Raw genomic sequence first — 21215 nt, 5'->3', positions numbered from 1 at the left:
ACCTCATTACTACGTAATAACTTTTGTTATTTTGGAACAAACCTTGTATCTGGCTAATCCGCTTTGTTACAGAGCTTCCCATCCTTCCCTCGAACAGGAATTAACTTCTAAAGGAATTAAAAGGAGGAGGAGACTGCTGAAGGGGTCCTTAGAGGTATCTTTTTATAGCTGCTGGCTGCCCCCCCTTCCCTTCTCCACTATGTGTGGTATCCTTCCCCACTGATTCTGTCCTTTTCTGCTTGCCAGGCATTGATTTGTTCCTGTGTCGTTCTAATGGAGCTTGAAATCAACATGACTTTGTTGTTCGTTGTTGTCATTGTTGTTCACATCTTTGTTTGGGGTTCAGCATCCTTGTTGAGGCCAGGAGAGCTTAGGAGCTGGCATCAGCAGGCTAAATGCCTCCTTAGCAAAAGATCCACAAAGGCTGTGTCTGTGTCCACATACCAAGGACTGTTACAAAGCACAGCGAACCAGTGCCTCCCTCCTCCAGTGCATCGGCCCTTGTGCCGGTTCTGAACCCCCTCCCTTATCAGCGCACACAGAATACGTCCAGGACAAGCTCCTTCTTTCAGCAGGCCACATCGAAACGCTGTGTACTACTTAGGATCTACTTGTAAAAGCTTGTACGAGCGTAAATCTAGATTCCATATGATAGTTATGTCTATTTCACGCGCAGTTTATGCAAGGTGTTTTTATAGGTCGTACCAATGGCCAGACAGGCAGGCTGCTGCCGCTGCCAGCAGCCAGGGCCCGGGCGTTCCGCCATCCGTAAGGGAATTCGGGAAACGAGCCGCCAGCCCGCAAAACCTGGGCGCTGAGGCACAGCCGCAGAGCACCTTAGGAAACCTGCAGAGCGGCGCCCTGGGCTCCGCCGGGATCCCCGGCACGCACGCCGGGCCGTCACCGAACAAAAGGCAGCTGCCCACAGCAGGCAGCGGGAGGGGAGCGGAGGCGAGGGGCGAGCCCGGGTCGCCCCCAGCACCGCCACCGCCCCGCGGGCCGAGGCGGGCTGACCCCGCGGCCAGGCGCAGCCCCGGGGCGCGTCCATCCCCCCCGGCGGGGCGGGCTGCCGGAGGGCGGCCCGCGGCGGCGCCGAGGGACCGGGCGGCGGCGGCGGCGGCCCGGGCGGCGGGGCAGAGGAAGGGTTAACGCTGCGCCCTCCTTCCGCCGTGCGCTGACATCACGCAGGAGAGGGCGAGCGCCGCCGCCGCCCCGCCCGCGAGTGTGTGCGTGTGCGAGCGCGAGCGGGCGGCCGTGCCTCGCAGCCCGGGCAGCCCGCGCCCCCCGCCCCGCGGCCGGCCCGGCCCCGCGCCCCCCGCCCGGCCATGGAGCGCCGCAGCCGGCCCGCCGCCCCCGCCGCCTGAGCGCCGCCGGGCTGCCGGCGCCCCGCGCCCCGGGAAGCGGAGGGCAGGCAGCGGGCGGGGGCTGCCGAGCCCCGCCGCCGGAGCCACGGGACCGCCGCGCTGCGAGCGGTGGCAGCAGCCCGCGGAGAGCTCTCCCTCGCTTCTCTGTATTGTTCCCCCCCGCCCCTTCCCTTCCCCCCCACCTTTTTTTTTTCTATTTTTCCCCTCCCCTTCTGACTAGCCCGGCTCTGCGGACGTGCTCGGCCCCGGAGGAAGGCACCCGCGGCCGGCCGGAGCGCCCCGCGCACCGCGGAGAGGGGGCCCCGCGCCCCGCCGAGCCCCGGGCCCCCGCGGATGTGCAAAGCTCTGCCCCGGCCGCCCGCCCTCCCGCCGGCTAGCCTGCTGGGCGCACCACCTCTTTGTCCGCCCGCACCTACGTTTTTTAAATTTATTTTTTTTCCTAAGCAGACTTGAACATCACCGGGGGCGGGGGGGGGGTGGGGGGCCCAGCGACGCTGCCAGACCGACCCCTGCCCATTTCTCCTAAGGAACTCTCATGGCTTCACAGCTGCAGACAAGTTTCCGTGCATCTTGGTGGACTATCGGAGTTTGCATCCTGGCGGCCGCGCTCCTACCAGGTGAGCCGCTGCCGGCCGGTGCCCCGGGGGGCGAGGGGCTCTGCCGGGGCGCTGCGGGGGTCGGGGGCCCCGGAGGAGGGCTGCGGGGCGCCGATGGGGCAAAGGGGTGCGGGAAGTGCTGCGGAGCGGCGGGGAAGGACGGCATCGGCTTTTTTGGGGTGCGCGCCCGGGTCTGGAGCAGGTGTGGAAGCATCTGCATGAGGGCGGGAGAGATCCGGGGCCGATTTCATCGCTGGCTTGGAGAGGAACAACACGATCGTTTGTTTTGGAAGCAGCTGCAGGCAGCGGGCTCCGGAGTCCTGGAAGCTGAGGCGGTTTGTTTGCTTTTTGTATCGGGCAACGTCTAGCGATGCATAGCAGCCAGGCTTCCCGGGGAAGGGAGCCACAAGGCCGGGTAATGAGCACAGATGTTTCGGAAGGAGAGATGGAAGGTTTCAGCTGTCCAGCATCCCCGAAACCCCCACTCCCCTCAACCTGCACACTTCCCACAAGCTCTTTTGCAGAGGGGCTGGACTGCTCCCAGGATTCAGAGCTTCCTTTCACTGCATTTGCACTTGGGTGCCTGATGGCATCTGGTTCATCCTTTTGGTTCTGATCTATCCCTGGCAAGGAGGAGATGGGCAAAGATTTGGATCGACCTCTCCCCAGCTCATTCGACCTGTTGTTGGCAGTTGCAGAACAGCCCGTGTGTCCCCACCCCAGGGCTTGGTCCTGCCCTGGGCCCCAGCACAGCTCTTAGAAGCCTAAGAGTGACCCACTTTGCGAAGTGCCCTGGGGGGACTCTTTTATTCTGCTCCAGTGTGGAATGGGTTAATGCCATCCTGCAGAGCTTTCTGGAGTTGCCTGTCGGAGACATGGAAGGGCGACCGGCAGTCTGGGTTTACAGCACTTGTGAATGAACTGGAAATTGCAAATAGAACCGATGTTTGCCTTTTTGAGGCTAGGCTCTTGGTGACTGGGTCTGGAATGCGTGGCAGCGGGCACATATGCCTCCCCCGGGTCATTATCCAGCCTTCTGCAGGGGTAAGAAGCAGCCTGTGCCTGCAGGAGTGGGATCTGCAGCTGGAGAGAAGTTGCAGTGAAGGCAGGGTGGAATTGCCTCTGCTCCTCCTCTCATTGGGCTGGGGCAGCATCCTAGAAGAGCAGCCAGGCTGGCTGGGATGTGGCCACAGTTAGCAAGGTCTGGGCCAAAGGACCAGGCATCTGAGCAAGTGCCAGGGCCCGGCGTTTCCTGATGCTAGCAAAGACAGAGATGATAACATCCAGAGCATGGGAGATCAACAGAGCACAGTGACTGGATGGTCCAGCTAAAATGGATGAGGACAGTTGTGGAATGGGAGGGGGTGGTGGTCAGGAAACCAGGGAGTCCGTGGGAGGGAAAAAGTTAACAGAGTGATGAGAAACCAGGCTTGGGTATATCTCTGCATTCCTAGGACAAAGGGATCTGCTGTGCATTGCAAAAAGAGGTGATGGAAGGGACAGCCTCGGGCTCCCTGCACTCCTCTCTGCTTCCAAGCAGGTGCCTGGCTGAGCTCTGGCTCCTCACAATGAGTCTCAAAACTTTCCATGCCATTCTTTACCTGGTCTTCCCTCCTCATCTCTCCACTGGGCAGCCCCATGCAGGAAACCCTCCCCACAACCCTTGGGAAAGGCAGTGGAGGTATAGTGATGCTGTGGTGACTGTGCTGGGTAAACCAAAAGGGGCTTAGGCTCCCCCAGTCCCTCTAGGAATTGCTTTCACCGAGGAGACACACAGACAGTGAGCCTGGGGCAGCCTGGCATCACACCTTGTCCTGCCAAGAGAGACTTGTCTCCCCCACTTACCCTATTTTTACCTCTTCTCAAGGCTTTGCTGCCAGTGGTCAGGCAATCTCATCTCCTGCCACTCTGCAGTAGCCTGGTAGTTTGTCTTGCACCGTCCCGCTGATAGCTCTGCCAGGATAAGCCAGTGGTGCATCTAATGGTGCCTTGCCAAGCAAGTGGTATGGCCAGCTCTGCAAAGCTCCAGAAAGACTATCCTTCCCGACCCCTGTCCATGATCACTGAGTACCCTGCAGCCTGTGTGGGTGAGACTCTCGGCTGGACCAGTTTAGTGGTGGGTGCACCACATTTGCAAGAATGACTGGTCCTATATCATTCATTTGTTTCAGTCATTTGTGTGCTTATTTATTCTGTGGATGCATCCCAGAGCTGCAGGGAAGGACCAGCATGGTACTGTGCTAGGTGCTGCACAAAGCCACAGCAGACTAAATCACTGAATCACAGGTCTGAACGCCATACTGAGGCATGTAGTTCCTCACCAGAATCAGCTCAGGTTGTATATATATATATATATATATATAAAACAAGCCATGTTAGTTTTGAATGCAGACAAGCTTGCTTATCAAGGAGAAGCGGAGAGGGGAACTCTGTTATAAATGAATTATAGTAGCTGTGGACTTTGTTGGAAAATGTGGTTTGGTACCCAGCACCCAAGAAAGATGAGGGGAAGGCAGGAGACACTACCTGCTTTCTGGAAAATCTTTCACACTCATCTGATCAATGCCATTTCATTTTCTTCCCATCCACATATACTACCTCCCTCTTCTGCCAATGTTAACTTTTTTTCTGATAAGGAAGTAAAAGTTCCTTGCTATAAAAGCTGTAAGGAGTCCCTTATAAAAATCTGCTTTACAAATTGTCTTTAATGTGATCGGCTCAATTGTCCAGAACGATTCAATTCAGGGTTCCTGCAGCCTTCCATGCAAATGTGCCTGCCTGTCCATTTGGAACTAGGTATCAACTCAGGCTACAGCATTAGGGCTTCAAGATACTGATATGAATAGGACTTACTGAAAAACCGTTGGGTACTGGGAAGGAGAGACCCTAGGCGGCTGATCTTCAGAGGTTAGGAACACTGCCGGTTAAATTTATGCTTTACAAGTCTTAACAATCTGTCTGTTTATCCCTGCTATGAAACTCAGTACAGCTTGAGATGCAGCCACGCGGAGCAGAGGCATTCATCTCGTGCTTGGTCCTGCATCTGCAGGTCTGGGCCTCTGTTTCCAAATGCTCTCCTCTGTCTGGGGACAAATTCCTGTCTGCTATCACTGGGCTACCTCTTGGGCTCCAAGAGGGGCCTGTGAGTCTTTCTTTGCAGAGGGCTTTGAGATCCTCAGCAGGGGAGGGCTGGAGAGGTGTTTGAAGCTTTGACACAGGGTTTTTCCATCACTGCGCTTGAAAGCGGCATTGACTGAGCTGTAGTGACCTGAAGGCCTTAGGGTCAAACTTGGCTGCAGCTGGAGGGAGGGTTCCTTTTTGGGGAGGTATGGCAGCTCTCTAGAGTGCTTGGAATAGTGAAAGTGTGTCACTGCAGCATCTGGTCCATCTTGTACTCTGTAGAGCTGCTTTAATATCCCAGAGCAGCTTCCAAAACGCAAAAGTTGCCAGAATTTTGTTCAGCCTTTGGTTTGAGTTCTTAGTTGTTATTTTGTCTTTCCCTCACCTATCTCCTCCCAAAACTCAGAACAACAATATCAGGCTATTTTAGGAAGCAGAAGTGTGCCTTTTGCTGATACTTTCTCATTAAACCTCGCTTGCTGCGGTGGAACCGACCCATCAAGTTTCAGCCTGGCATGAGCAGATGAGCTCGTGTATGTGTCAGTGTGGTGAGGCGACAGGCTGTCCTGAGAGCCAGCTCAGCCCACAAGCAGGAAGGTGTCTGCCCCATGGCCAGAGCCACGCTCCCAAGCCTGGTTAGTCAAGTGGACTCTGCCTCCATGTCTCTTCTCAGAAGTTCTCTCTCTACCTGCGAAAACCCTGTAATCAGGCTGTTTTTGAGTCTGGTTTTTCTTTCCCATGGAAGATCCGTTCCTCCCCCTGTGCGAGGCATCCGGAGGCATGGCCAGGAGCGACAGAGGGTCCATGCGGCTCGCAGCCAGTGGCTAACATCCAGCGTTTCTGCTCTGGTGACAGGCAAGAGCGGTTCCCAGCACAAAGGCTCATCTGTGCAGGAGACAAGGGGGCTGGAGCGGAGCGCCATGCGGCCACCTGAGAGCAAAACCCAGCCACGTTCTCTGTGTGAGGCTGAAGACACGATATCAGTACAGGCCGCTGCAGTGGAGGGCCTGTAGCCACATCGTGCATGTTCAGGAGGGACGCTGGACTTCAGCCGGCCTTTCTACTTTTCAGACAGTATCTACTTTTTGCACTGAGGATCCTACACTGGGCAAAATCAGGTTTCATTTCTTACCCCTGGCAACGTACCCTCTGGACCAAGGGGAATGCTGCTTTAGAAGCTTTTCGCTGACCATTTTCACTGTCCCTAGGAAAGACAATCCAAAGGGGTAGGCTGGGGTCAGAGTTCTGGCTATGGACTCAGGATCTAATGCTAATGTGTAGAAGAGGCGGCTGGGACTCAAGAGCTCAAGCAGAGGCCTATAATTAGAGGCTGTTGTGCCTCTAGCTGTGTATCCGCACTGTGTGGTGTCGTAGCAAAGCCAGGGGTTACAAACGGTCCATGATGGGCAGAAGTCATAGACCTAGGGGGGAGTTTAAATGTGATGAACAGGGTTTACTGGGAGGCACATACAGAGAGCTGGATAGTTCAGGAGAGAGGTCAGGGTTTCTGTCTTGTCCAGATTTCTGTGCAGAGCAGCTTGATACACGATGGCTATGCTGGCCTGTGCGAGGCACTGTGACACTCGGGGCAGGGGAGAACAGCAAGAAAGGAATGGACCCTGCCCTGTCCTTGAACAGCCCAAACAAATGAGCTAGCTGAGCTCAGAATCTGGGGCTGGGTGAGTTATCAGCACACTGTGGAATCATAATTCACCCCTCACCAAGACCCATGGCTGTGATGAAGGTTCCCCCTGCCTTGAAACATCTTCTCACCCTCCCACTGGACCAGAACTAGAAATAAAGAGATTGTCCTGGTGTCTCAGTGTGCTACAGCCTCAGCTTTCCTAACTAACTGCTGGGGCTACAGCTGCTGCACCAGAGACTGATGAGTGCTATATGCCCAGCAAAGTGAATTCTGGGGATGGGCAGGAGAAGGGTGTGCATTGCTGACAGCACATTAGACATCCATATGAAGTCTGCAGTCAGGAGTACACTGGTTTTGCTGGAGAATTAAGCTGCATCAAGCTATGGCTACCTTTTTCTTAGGGAGAGGCATCTAACGAGCTTTACTCTTTGACTTTTCCTGGGCTAGATAATCAGCGCTGAGACCCCTTGTAGGCAAGCCCAGAGTCAACATTCCCACCGGCATAGTTGTGCCGATGGCCATCCTAGCCTGGGGGTGCCAAAACTAGAGGAAATGTTAAGGACAGATAATCAAAGTCAGTCTAGAGGCTGCAAGTACACACAAGAAAAAGATCACCCATTCCGGAGAGGTTGCAGCGCACAGTATTTGCTTGCTGCTCTTGCCTGTGTCACCTTACTCACTTAGCCAACGTGTGTGTCATTTGAGAAGCAATGTTGTTTTAAGGGCTGGAACAGAAGGCAGCAGCTAGTGGTTTGGTGGTGTACAGTGGAGGCAACTGCACAAGCTCTTCATTACTGGGCCTTTTCATGCTCTTCTTCTTGTCAGCTGCACCGGCACGGTGGCTGGGGACCGACTTGCAGGAAGGGGTATCTTCTGGGTGGGGGGAGAACCAAGCCTGTGCCCATTTATGGTCATTCAGGATCAGGGATGTGTTGCGCAGCAGCATCCTTGCCATGCTGTAATTTATATCAGCTGCCACAGTTTCCACTGGATACAGGACCCCTCTTGGCTCAGTAGGCAGTGCTGCTGGGTGCTGTTAGTCTGCACATTGCACCCCATAGCTGGACACACTGGAGCCCTGTATATTTTACTTGGAAAGGATGAGTTCCTTTTTGGGTACCAAGGGGCTGAGACCTAGGTGGCAGGTGCTGAAGAAAGGGCAGTCTCAGACCAGCTCAGGATCCAGATGAACAGGACATCTATTGTCACGACTTCAAAGCCAAGTGCTGAGCTTGTTGTTCCCTACTGGTAAAGCACATGGTGTCTTACGAAAGGCTTTAGAAAAGGCTTCTGCTTTTCTCTTCGAGGCCATGTTATGAAAGACGCTCATGTGCACCAACACGTGAATCAACACACATGTACTGGAGCACCACTTCTGTCATGGCGTTTGCCCCCATGCAGGCATGTCCACCCTGCTGCCCACGCTCCCCTCTCCCTGGGCTTGCATTGCTTTTCCACTGTCTCCTGGGGGGAAGCAGGGAGAAGAGGGCGGTGAGGGCGAGGGGACCTGCTGCTATTGCTTATGACAACTCAGCAGCCCCTCTTGCTGCCCAGCCCAGGTGGTGCACTCCAGCTGCCGGCGGGGATGCGAGACCCAGACCTTCAGGGCAGCAGCAGTGCCCTCCTTACTGCAGGGCAGGGCGGCTGGGGCAGCCTCCAACATCTGCTGCGCACTGAAGTGGAGGAGAGGCCTTGCAGGGGAGCAGGGAGAGGCCACGAGATCTCTGTGTGCAAGTTTTATGAAGAGACTTTTACTAGTGATGGGGCTGAGCTTGCCAAACGTATCTCATGTGCTTGGGTTCAGCAAGAACCCAGAGAAAGTGGGAGAGTGCTTATTGGGATCTCCTAGCAGAGGGAGTGATTACAGTGGCTCTGATCTTTAGAGGCGGCTTGTTTGGGGATTTGTTTGATGCTCTGATGCCTAATGGGTGTGCTCATGTATCCCTTTGATAAAAACTGAATAGGATTCTTTTGGGAGGATGACAGCAGTCCTAGTAAGGGGTGGGAGGGATGGGAGGGAGAGAGGCTTGCACAGAGCACAGCTTGTAAAAGGGGGAATGTTCTCAGTGCCAGAGGACTGGGGAAGGAATTAAGAGCAGGACTGAGTTTGGCAGGAGGAAAGCTGCAGTGGTTGCAGAAGGCGGCAGTACTCTGGCAGTTTATCTTTGGGTCCTCTAGGACCGCCCCTGAGAGCAAAGCTGAGAACTCTCACATCATTACACCTCCTGTGGCAGACTGTTGCCATGCAGTGTTGTTCAACGTGTGATCGGTTGACCTGTAATCAGTCAGCCATTGACAAGATTTCCTAGATGACAGCCAAAAAAGGAGCGCACCCCACTCCCCACCCTGCAAAGCGAAGGAAACACTAACCAACTGGAGGAACAATAAAGCATCAGAAAGGAAAACTGGCCTGGCGATTCCGCACAAGCCAATGCGTGGATTCCCCTGCCCCAAAGCTCAGGTGGCCTTGCCACGCAGAACGGCTGGGACACACTGCTCCAGCGGGCAAAGCACCATGTGGGGCTCTGCCCTGGCTCTAACTCCAGGGCCATGTCCTTCAGTTGACATCCATGAGCAGCTCCCTGTGCCCCGATGTCATATCCCCACTGTGTCTGGTTACATGCTCAGGCTCCTGGCCCAGCAAACCAGGCTGCTGTTCCCATGAGGGTGTCGCTGCATAGAGCCATGTCGTCTCATCTCCTATGGGACATTATCCCAGACACCAAGTAACCAGGGACAGTGCAGAAGTCACCCCTCAGGATTCAGAGGAGCCGATTTGCATTTGCTGCTGATTCCGTTGGGAACTGAACTGGCAATTTGCCAGTGAAAGAACCTTTATCCCCTGTCTCCCCCCAGTCCTTCTGGGAGATTGATTTCTCAGCTTACAACAGAAGGATGGGGGTAGGAATGAATTCTCTGGGGCTAATATTCCAGCTATCACCTATAGAAAGAAAATTCTTTCTTTCTTTCTTTCTTTCTTTCTTTCTTTCTTTCTTTCTTTCTTTCTTTCTTTCTTTCTTTCTTTCTTTCTTTCTTTCTTTCTTTCTTTCCTGGCATGGCAGGAACAGACTTTCAAAAATGTAGCCTAATTTTTAAATACCCTTTCCCCTGTGGTGTAAATACTAAAATGTGTTTTTGCTCTCTCCTTTCTCCTGGAGTTTAAAAATATCACTAGCCTGGGGAGGTGCATCTTTCAGTGAGATTTATAACGGCAGCTCTCAAGTGATGTGGAAAATGAGCCTTCCTCTGCCCCATCCAACCTGGCACCTTCCAAGAATTTATTTCCTTTATTTGCGTGAGCCTAAGAATACTTAGAGGCTGCATCTCTGCCCAAGCACTCTAATTATTTAAGTTTTGTTTATGACCAGTCTCTGGGGAGCTGAGTAGGTCCAAGCTGCCGATCCTTTTCTCATCTGGGTAATTCAGCCCTGCATTACTGCCGTTTGATAATGATCAACAAATCACAGAATGCTCTATCTATTGCCCGCTATGTATCACCCCAGCTCGGAAAACAGGCCAAGCCTTTGGAGCTGGTGTGAGCGAGATGTGCGTGGCCTCTCGCTGCCAAGGCTGCTGCACTTAGGTGGGGAGCAGCGAGCAAGATGTGGGCAGGGGTTTGTGAGTCAGCGTAGCGGGGAGCTTGCTGGGGCAGGGACTTTCGCACAGCGCCTAGCGTGGCAGGGATCCTGACCTAACTGAAGCCTTTAGATGCTATCTATCTCAGCTTTGCTTGTGCTGGGGCTAAGCAAGAAGCAGGCAGCTTCCTACGGGAGCACAAAGCTTTGGCTCATTCCTGTCCAGCCGCCTGAGTCCTGGTCAGTGCCCTGTGCCGTGCCGTGCCGTGCCAAGCTGCCACATCGCTTATGCTGTGATCCCTGCTCCCTGCCGTCTCTGGCAGCTGGTGGGACCCTGCTGCCGTGGGGCTGGCTGAGCACTGCGGGGGAGGCAGGAGCCGGGGCTGTCAGGAGGCAGTGAGGAGGAGGCACCTTCCCTGTGCCCCCACACTTGGTCAGCGCAGGCCCCGCGTGACTGAGCAGGGAGGCTCCTTCCTTGGCACAGCCAGGTGAGGGTTTGGGCTCTGCTGCCAGCCAGTGTCCAGCTCCACAATCAAGGTGTGGCTGCCTCAGGTCTTAGCCTGACTCTGCACCTCCTTCCTGCAGCACCTGCTCTGCCGGCACCCCTCAGTCCCCACCGCTGTCTCCCTGCTGTGCCCAGACAGGTCGCTGGCCAGCTGGGGGGCTCAGGCTGGCTCTCCCCTTAACCTGCCTGGCCAAAGGCAAGCTGGAGAGTTTCGGCAGTGAGGGGGTCTTTACCCACACCCAAGACAAAGCTTCCCAGACTCAGTCTGATCCACAGGAATCCGTAAGCTCTGGAGGCCGCATGGGTGCTAGCACCTCTGCTCCCGTCACGCTCCATGATAAAGAGAGAGCGAGAGAGATTTTGATTACGTTATGACAAGCAACAGAGAGATGGAGTGAAAGCTGCAGTCTGCCTATTGTAATTCCAATTAGCAGAGGTAACGTGGCCAAAGCCTGACAGCTGTATTGATCCAAACTTTGGACAGGGAGAACCTATAATGCAGTTTTCAAAGGTCCCTGGGGCATGGAGCTGAGCACATGTACAGCTGTGGGGCAGCAGAGGAGAAGAAAGGCCTGTTTATAATGGAGCATATGAACAGGCAACTGCATCACACCATCTGAAATGCCAGAGCCAGCCTGGTAGCTAAGCTCTCTAGGGCTGTGTTTGCCTCGAAATCTGTGCTGCAAAATCCTCTTGAACCCTGTAGGACTTCTTTCTACCCACATGATGAAGCAGGTCATCTTGGTGTGCATGTGGAATGAGTTTGTCAAGACTCAGTTTCTTCTCTAGCCAGAATGTACCCAAGTAAAATAAACCAACAGTGATCTCCCTGCCGGGGAACAAAAGCCCGGGGCTGCATGGGAAGGGGGGAGGAAGGACGAAGGGGGAGTTTCCCTCTTGCACTTCAAGGCAACTCCTCAAGGTCAGAGCTGAGGCACGCTGGCAAAGACTGTGGGCAGGCTGTTTGTGCAGATGCTGTCTCAGCTGTACCCTTTCTGTGGCTAAGGGGAGGACTCCAATTTGCAGTTTTGCTGGTATTGATCCGAGACTGTTCACTGGCTCTAAACTCACTTTGGAAATAAAAGGCTAAAATCATTCTCTTTAGGTATATGTATTTTTTGTATTCTTGACGTCCCAACTGCTGCCATGCCTGCAGAGTACCTTACAGTACCTTGCTGGAAATGGGAATATCTGCTGCCTCACAGTGACTTCTACCAGGCATGAATCAGCTTTTATTTAAAGGGAAAGAATGGCCTGGAGGTGATGGCAAAGGCAGGCTGAGCTCAGAAGGGCTGGCATCATTTCTTGGCTTTGCCACAAGCTCCCTGGAATATCCTTGGCTAGCTCACTTCACCTTTGTGTGCCTTTCTTTGTCAAAAGCTGCCGGTAGCCATCCCTCTCTTCTCTGCTCCTATTGCTCTGTGTCTGTGGGGCACCTTGCACAACTGATCTTGCCGATGTTACTCTATGCAAGCAGGAGACCATCTGCAAAGCACAGGGAAAGGCGACTCCCATTTATTTTGTCATTTTTCATAGCAGCCAGGAGCCAACAGCTCCTTGCCCAGGGATTTTAGAAGACATGAAATTGTTTTGCGTTGATCGATGTACGAATTTGTCAGTGCAAATACCGGACCCAGTTTCTTATTGCTCTGAGTGTATGATGTGTGGGTTGAAATCATGGAAGTGGGTGAACATAGTCCATTGGCTTCCCTGTCTAGTTCAATTCAAAGGCCTCTTGATTTCTCGCTCCACTAGTTTTGCATTTGGGTCACTTCTGGTTTCCAGCTGCTGTCTGGGGGTGGGTTGCAGGTAGGTGGGAGGTGTGGGCTGGACAGCCCTCCACACCCCAGCTGCCCAGCCAGCCTGGGCCAGCTCCCACCCACACTCTTGCTCTTTGCTGGACAACGCACCAGGCAGGACAGGCGACGGGTTCCCGTTGTGCCCTGTCCTTGGTGGTTTTGCTGTGAATGCTGAGGCAGGAAGGATGGCTGTATGCTGGGGACAGTAGTGTAAGTCTTCAGATATCTGCAATGTGTTTGGCTTTTGCCACTAGTTTCCTAGGTGGCTGAGAGCAAGTTTCCTAACACCTGAGTTGCCCCTTTGTAGGATGCAGAGAACAGAAATACCCTGTCTGTTGCATGAACAAGCACTTCAACAACTTTGTGGTCCTTCCGTAAGAGGGGGCAGGTAGCAATGCAAACCCAGGCCCTAATGAGCCATCCAACTTGCTTCACATGTGAGCCATCACATGGTACTGATTATAGTTGCCTCAGACAGCAGATGGATTTAAACAAGTGTCTTTATGCTAAAAAAGCTTTCTAGTCTATCTCCTGGGTAGATTACGATTTTAGCCATATGCACGAGTCTATGGTATTCCAAGGCTGGGGGAAACTTCCCTAGGAAGATCTGTACCACAACAAGCCATTTCTTTTTGTGGCCAAAGGAGCTGCAACATGCATTGAAGGAGGGAAAGGAAGCTTGGAGCTGGGACATGGCAGCTCAGTGTAAAAGCAAGGAAGCAGCAGGCTCAGCAAGTGCCTCCTGCCTGCCCCCCAGTCTGTCTGCATCCCCCTCCTTACCCCTCCTGCCCCAGTGTGCCGCAGCAAACCAGGCTGTGAGTGTTTCAGCCTGGATGAGTTATTACAAAATCCTGGTCAGGACAGAGAGAGAAATGGAGGGTTTAAAGTTCGATAATTGTTAATTATTACCCAAGCTTCCCATGAGACTTTCTGGGAAAAAGACATGCCTCTCTTTTTGCAGAGGTGTTTCGTGGAACATTAGTCTCTGTCCTGGCTACGCTGAGTCCTTTCTCTCTGCCTTCTTTCAGCCTCCAGTGGGATTAATAAAGAGCTGCCGGAGAGCTTCTTATCTAGGAGCTGAATAATGTTTGTAATACAGGGAGGGGAGGCAGCTTTGATCCGGGAAAGAGAGCGGAGGGAAAAAAAAGATGGGCTATTGGGGCAGGGGGAGGGTGTGGGCCAGGCTGGGCTGTGCTGGTGCGTGGGAAGCAGGCATGGCTGCTTCTGCACCCAACCTGTTCTGCAGAGAAAAGATGTGGGTTTCCAGGGCTTGTTGGGCTGGGGAAGAAAGGGCTGAACCCAGACGCCAGCAGAAGAAAAAATCTGGGAACCCTCTCTGAAGGAGAGGAAGCAAGAAAAACCTCATCCACACTGGGAGGCTTTGCAGCCTCCCAAGAGCTGCTGCCCTGGCACAGACCTCCCTGGCAGGGTGTTGCTACCCGGCGGCTCCTGCTCCTCTTCTCTCACCAGCAAAAGTGGCCGCATCCAAGCTGGCACCAGTGCTCTCGCCAGGCGGGAGCCCGGAGGCGAAGGGCCACACCTGAGAGGCAGGATGGGCTCTCCCTCTTCTCACGGGTGTGGGCTGGGAGCCGGTTGGGCCAGGCTGGGCCCCCGAGGCCAGTATCTCTGTGAGCGTGCCAGGGCCATAGAAAGGGAGCAGCTTGGCGCAGGAACGGTTGGTGCAGGGAGAAGCGGTTGCTATTAGGCAGGAGGGGGTTTAGATCCCCACTCCCCGCAGCGCTCCGTGCAGCCTCCCAACACACACATCTCTTGCCCTGGGACCACCTGCTTTCCATCCCCAGCCTCTTCTGGCCCTTGAGCCCTGAAAAGCACTGCTTCCCAGGTGGGACAAAAGCTCCCCGGGACTCCGTGGGCAAGAAAAGCACCTGTCTGGCCACACGGATCTGGGGAGAGACCTGCAAAACTCAGCCATGATCCGCAGAGACTGAACTTGTCTGGAGCTAAGGAAGTTGTGGTAATGGTCATAACAGCTCCAAAACTGGCTCTGGAGAGTTAATGTTGCTTTGCGTTTTTCAGGAGAGAATGGGCCTGACCAGTTGAGACAGCCTGTGCTAGCAGCTAAGGTTTCTAAAGGAAAAGCCACTTCTTTTATTTTTTCTTTATTGCAACAATGTTCTTGGCGTCTTTAGCCTATGTTTCCCCATAGAGAGTCCTTCCCCTTTGCAGGTCCAGACAGCTTTGTAGGCTTTGAAGTGTAGTTGCACGCTTGCTGCTTTCCCCCTAAATGCAACCAGTTATGGGGCTGACCACACCAAGCTGTATCAGGTTTGCAGCTCACTCTGCAAATCCAATGTGGAGAGGTCTGTGCCCCTGAGAAATACCCTCTTCTCTCCGGGTGCCAGGGGCATGCCTGGCTTCTTCCCTCCCATGCTCCAGAGGAGTCGTGGGTACCTCCTGGAGGCCTTAGAAGTTGTTTGTCAGCTCCCAAGCCCCACACCACAGCCCCACGTGGACAGGCTTGACTGTTAATCCACAGGGAGATTAGTGGCTGAGTTTTATCTTCACCCACCCCAGTCCTCATCCCCCGTCTGCTCAGATGAATCTGTCTGGGAGACCAGGCAAGTCTGTGCCAGCTGAGCCCTGTGCCTGCTTACTTCACAGATGAAGAGGTCTGGCCCCCACACCCACCCTCTCTGCAACCCCCTGTCTTAGGGGGTGAGGTTTGGTAAAGGCAGGCCGGGAGGTGCTCTGGATATCTGAGAAAACATGGCTATTCCCGCAGCTGGGGAAGTCCAGCTTATGGCACGGCGGGTCTCAGAGGGTTCATGCCCTTTGGGAAGGGAGTGCGTATGTCCCTCCCTCCTGCAAGGCCACCCCGAGATGGCATCAAGCCTACAAATGTCTCGCCATGGCCGGAGGAGGACGGAGAGGAGCGTGATGGGGGTGACTTCCCTGTCCCCCCAGGGTGTGTGGCCGGGGCCTGCTCCTGCCCTGCCCCATGCCCTGCGCCGCTCCCCCTCGAATTGGGATTTGGACCATCTGTTCTTTTCGGCCCGTTGCCATGGTGACGGGGTGGCGTGAGATGGGGTTTCACCAGCAGCGGCCAGGGATGCTGGGAAAAAAATCCAGGCAGGGAAGAGTCTTCCTTTTTTCTCCTGGGCGGAAATGAAGGGGAGAGGGAGGGACCCTGCCGGCTGAGGCTGCGTCCCTTCCTTCCTCCCCGTGGCCCCGCACAGCTGTCCTGTTCCCTTCCTGTCTCTCCCTTTCCCTCCAGTTTGGGTCTCCCACACGTGTGTGCAGCGGCGAGATGGGCCACGGCTGCGTAGGTGTGTGATGGGAGGTGTCCTGCCTCCCCCGCCATGGCAGCAGGCAGCGAGCCCGCAGGGTGCTGCGAGGAGGGGCCGCGGTGCCTCCCCGAGCAGCCGCGCTGGGCTCTGCCTCTCCCCCAGCCCTGGTGCTGTTCCTGCCTAGCAGCCATCGCCAGCACACGTGCTGCTGGAGCACGCTTACTGACCCGGGGGAGAAGCTGGTCTGGTCCACACAAGCTGTGGCTGTGCCTGTGTCCCACCACTTCCCCACTTTCTGTCTGGGCCGCTGGCCGAGCCCAGCGGTAGCTCAGGCTGAAGTCACCCGTGCAGCGCCGAGCACAGGGACGTTCAGGACATTTGCTGGTGGGTGGCTTCTGCCGTGTTTGCGCTCACGCTCAGCCCAGACAGTGGGAGCAAGATTTTGGGTTCCCGCTCGCTGGGCCATGGTTGGGCTCCCAATGTAAAACTTGTGGTTGCATGGGAACATGTTGGCTGGTGGGCAAGTGTGGACCGGCAAACTGGCTGAGATCTGCTCTTGGCAGTGTAGACATGAGCTGACCTCCTGCTCTGCCTCGGCACCCAGCTGAGTCCAGACCGTGCAAGGAAGCTGGGCATGTGCCCTCACCCTGCCCGTGTATGCAACCGAGACTGTGGCAGTTTGGCTGTTGGTTTTAATGCAGAGAGTTACTTGTCAGACCGAGTTACTCCCAGTGTTTCTCACTAAATAAGCCTGGAATAGAGAGTAAGCCTGGTGAAAATGGCGCCCTGCTATTTGTGTATGTTTGCCCGTGTCTGTGTGTGTCGGTATATTTCAAGAGGAAATGGCTTTTAAGAAAGAAAACAAAAGAGGAAACAATAAATGTCTGCTTGTAGACAGTAAGATCTGGGCTAATGTGTGACAGATGAAAATGAAATGAACGCAAAGTGACAGATTGACAGAAAGACAGACATGTTTTTGTGCTAGTTTAGTATCCTGATATAAACAGAAGATAATTCAGGTTGTGAAGGACCTAGGAGGTCATCTACCTACCTACCGAAGCGGATGGGTGTGCTAAATGCCCTCTGTCAAGAACTCGATACCCCTTCCCATTGCAGCAGACACGCTAGAAGGCTGCTGTCGGTGGCAGAGCGTTGCAGGACCGTGGCAGACGGGAACTGTGAGGCCGAGCCCCGGGCAGTTCCTGCACAGTGGTTGCACACTGATGGTAGTGGGGCTATGAGCAGTGTGGGTCCTGAGAGAAGCAGGGGGTCAACAGGCAGTGAGTAAAACACTAGCAAGCTGGGAGAAGCCTAAACACAGAGCTCCTTTTCGGTATGATCCTTGCTGGAAAGGCAGTCTGGGGTTTTCGATGATGAGGCTTTTTGTTTGTTTCTACTAAATCTAGGGAAACGGGATCGATGAAGTGAGTTATCACTGTATACGTTTGTGTTGGAGTCCCGCTGTTCTGGCTGCAGTCCCAGCCGGGAGATTTTCTGATCTCTGGCTTTACCTCTGCACCGGACATGTCTCTGGATGTGTCTGCTCGCAGGGCAGTAAGGCAACAGGAGGCATTTGGGGCCAGGGCTGAGTCTGCTGTCTTGAAGATAAGTCTTGGTCCTCCCAGTGAGAGCTGTGGGAAACAGAGTATCAGACCTGAGGCTTCACTGGCCTGTTCTGGGAGCGGAGATGAGAAACCAGAGGGCCGTGTGGCCCTTGTGAGTGCAGAGCTGGCTTAAAGTCACCTTTCTCTCCCCTTGTATCTCAGACCTGAGTGCAGCAGGACTGAATATCACCTGTTCCCTTGTGACTAGCGATTTACAAGCGCTCATCCTGCTTCTTGTTTGCAGAGCAAATGCCCTTTTCCTGTTGGCTCTTCCCTCCCTGCAGTGGGAAATCAGCATATTCTGGTCTTGAAGCTTCTCCCAGATTTATAAGCTTGCTGTTCACCTTGAGACTAAGGCTCCCTTGCCCTGAGAAAGCTTTGAAACCCAAAACACCAATTGCTGACTTAAGGAAACACCATTGATCCTCCAGCCAGTAAAATTTCTTTTTTTTTTTTTTCCTTTTTAGGACATGGGTGGTTGAGATTTTGTTGTTGTCTTCTCTGCATCTCTCTTTTTCTCTGGAGACATGAGTCCCAAACAGTTCTGAGCAAAATCAATGTGATTTGAAAAGAACTCACTGATAACACTTATGGGGGATATTGCCTCCTTGCCAGGGACCAACAAAAACCCCACAAAAAACTTCTCCCCCCTTGAAAAGCAAGGCTCTCTAATTGGCTTTTAATCTGGGGACGATGAGAGCTGTTTGCATTGAATTGGTAATAGGGGATAATATCTTACCCTGAGTGATGGGTTATTTGATCTCTGTGTGTCAGAAACCTGAGCATATGTCTGTGAAATCAGGCAGGGGGGGACATACCAGGGCTGGCTCAGGGCCCAAATAGGAGCACAGCTGCTTTTTGATTTCCAATAATAATTAGAAATAAGATGGGGAACAATCACCTTTTGTCCTCTGGCTCCAGGGCATCAAATGACACTAGGAAGCCCGGGGAAAAGCCTTCAAAGACAGCGTGGGGCATACAGGGAGTGTTACCACTACCTAGCCACTAAAAGGGACAAAGCCGAGCCGCTGCTGCAGGCTGCCCCACCTCAGCCTGCCTTTAGTGATGGAGGCTCCCAGTCATCCAAGGCTGCAAATACCTGCCTGAGCAGATGCACAGCAAGGAGGGCAGCTCTGCTGCCCGCAGCCCTTCAGCACTTGCTTAACTCTAAGCACGTGAGGAGCCCTAAGGAGAGGCAGCTGCGTGAGTGCTGTACATCAGGGGACAGCGCCGGGCAGCACCAGGGGTACGGCAGTGAGCAGACCTGCCCACCATCACGCTGCTGGTCGGTGCATGCCGGACAGTTTGGAAACAATCCTCATGCACACGCTACAGCCCTTCCACCTCGGAGTAGGAGGAGGAAAGGCGAAGGCTGTACCATCCAGAGAAATGGGTGATCGCTTTTTAAAACCAGGCAAATCTCTGTCACGGTGTGATCAGGTGTTTAATAGGGCAGTTGCAGTGCAAGAAATGGGCACTTTTGACATGGGGACATTGTTTTGACCTTGGTTGCTGCCGGTGTCCTACACTTGTGCCTTAGCTGTCACTGCACAGGAACAAACATTGCAGCAGCAGCAGACTCATTGACCTCTGCAGCTCCGAGCACTGCTCAGAGCAGCAGTCCCACCATGGGGGCTGTGCCTCTCGCACATGCTCACCTCCTTCGTGTCATTGTCAGGCCTCTGCTAGTCCCAAACTGGGCTTTGAAAAGGGGATGAAAGGGGGATAAATCAGGCAGTCACCAGTTTACCCTCCCAAAGTGATATTAGCTCTGCAGGCATCACAGAGGTTTTGTAGTGAGATCCAAAATGAAGATCACTGACGTCATTAGCTTATGGATTGGGCCTGTAGTCGGTTCACTCATGCAGTGCGGGGAGGAGCAGTAGGTGCCGGGAGGCATGTGGGCCTAGGAGAGCAATGCACCGACAGCGCCGGGTCCCTGAGCGCTGAGCTCAGTGAAACGTGCTCTTAAATGCCTCCTGGCTTCAAGCTGACTCAAGCACACATGGGAAACTTGTTGATGTGGATGACACCGTTCATTCCTGGCTGGTTTTGTTTGTTTTGTTTTGTTTCTTGCTGCAGCTGCCTTTGGAGCAATAAATAGCTGTGGATCTTGCTTGTGGTCTGTGCAAAGTAGTTAATATTTAATCAGAGGTCTGAAGCTGGATTTGTTTGGTTGGCAAAACATAAAAATGGCTTTTCCTGTTTTTAGAGCTAGGCCGATAGGGCCAGACTTTCAAAAAAGCTCAGGGTCAGCTTTTAATTAATCAATTATTTTAAGATTGTAGCACACTGGTCAGTGACAGGTTTTCTAAATACCTCAGCTCCCAGCAAACCACCATAATAAATGCCAAAGCATCTGAAATGACTGGCACCCAGCATGCCCCTGGTGTGAAATATTATTTATAGAAAAAGTCCTGCTGACACATGCTAGCAAAGTGTTATCTGCATCCACTCCCCCTTCTCCAGTTCCTTCTTGGGGTTTTTCTTCAGGTCTGTTCACATGGTTAGATTCTGCTCCCCAGGATGCAGGTAGGAAGTGAGACGGACATCCTTCCTGCAACAGGATCTAGCTTTCTTAGGAGGTCTTCCCTCTGGCTTTCTTGGTGTTAGGGATCCAGGGCCTTTACAACTGTTCTTCTTCTGCAAACTCCTAAGGGGGAAAGGTTGAGCTTTGATTCCCCCATTTGCAATTCTTGCCGCCTGCAGAAACATTTTCCAGCAGGTATGTACAGTTGGACTCCATGGCCAGGCACTCTGGATCATTGCTCCACTTTTCTTCTTCTGACACCTTCAGGCCAAGGTCAGAGAACAGAAGAGGTGCACAGGCTTTTGTGGGGGCAGTTGCCAAACTGGAAGGTGGCAGCTGTAACATTTAGAGAGAAACACCCAGGAATGTTCCTTGTCCTAAGCCCTGAACCCACTGGAGTACCGGAGGCAGGATACCACTCACCATCTGGTATGCAGCATCCTGCCTCTCCTGGTCCCTGTGGAGTTTTTATTGCCCCTTTTGTTCTTTTATTTGGGGAGGATGCTGGCACACCAGCCTTAGAAATTTGCTGTTCCCCCTCTTCACCTCAAAGTACATGGTCTCTTTCCAGGCAGATGGGAGTGAACCCTGCCCGTACTCAGAGCCAGCCAGACCCCACAGCACTGTGTTAGCAGAGAGCTCAATCCCTGCTTGATTGGTCCTGTTCCTCTGCAGAGCACAGCTCCTGGGTTGGATCCCAATTGCTCCCATTTGCAACATTTCCATGTTGACTTCGGATTGCTGTAGGAATTTGGCAATCCATGGGGTTCTCCAGTATATTTTGCAATGCCAGATCTCTGGATTATTAGCCCTTGAGACTAAGCAGTGGGATGGCCAAGGCTTAGCCAGCTGGTGTTTTCATTGTGTAGGAGGGCATGGTTTATTAGCGAGAAGGACCAAGCACCAGCATGTCAGCTCTGTTGCCTGATGATCAGAACACCATGTCTGCTAAAAAACAGCGATTGCATTAGGTCATGGAGTCCAGCAGTCCACCTCCAGGGGCCAGCGCCTTGTCAGGTCTTGTTTCTGAGGATGCAGGGTTTTGTGTGCTGGCCTGTCGGTGGACAGTTATGCAAAGGATAGAGACCTTGGTTCTGACCCTGTTGATCAAAATCCCTGCTGGGGCTGTAGCACAAGGGCTGACTGACGTGTAGCTACCTTTGTGAGCCACCTGGGGAATGGCTGGCAAAATGGGGAGCGGGCCAATTACCAGGGGCGGGGCATTGTTC

The 21215-nt window shown here is 53.6% G+C and overlaps 1 protein-coding gene across 1 annotated transcript in view; it reads left to right on the top strand.

Moving 5' to 3' along the window:
• Positions 1–1498: 1498 nt before the first annotated feature.
• The window catches only part of NECTIN1 (nectin cell adhesion molecule 1), a 100645-nt gene continuing 80928 nt past the window's right edge, over positions 1499–21215 (top strand). The window contains exon 1 of the mRNA XM_082009880.1: positions 1499–1981. Within this exon, the coding sequence (XP_081866006.1) occupies positions 1900–1981 (82 nt within the window). The 5' untranslated portion in view covers positions 1499–1899. The remainder of the gene's footprint in view (positions 1982–21215) is intronic.

Source organism: Phaethon aethereus (genome assembly GCF_964289735.1).
Source record: "Phaethon aethereus genome assembly, chromosome: 23".
Lineage (NCBI taxonomy): Eukaryota > Metazoa > Chordata > Aves > Phaethontiformes > Phaethontidae > Phaethon > Phaethon aethereus.
Note: the sequence above shows the minus strand (reverse complement) of the source record. Positions and strands in the feature narration are given on the sequence as shown.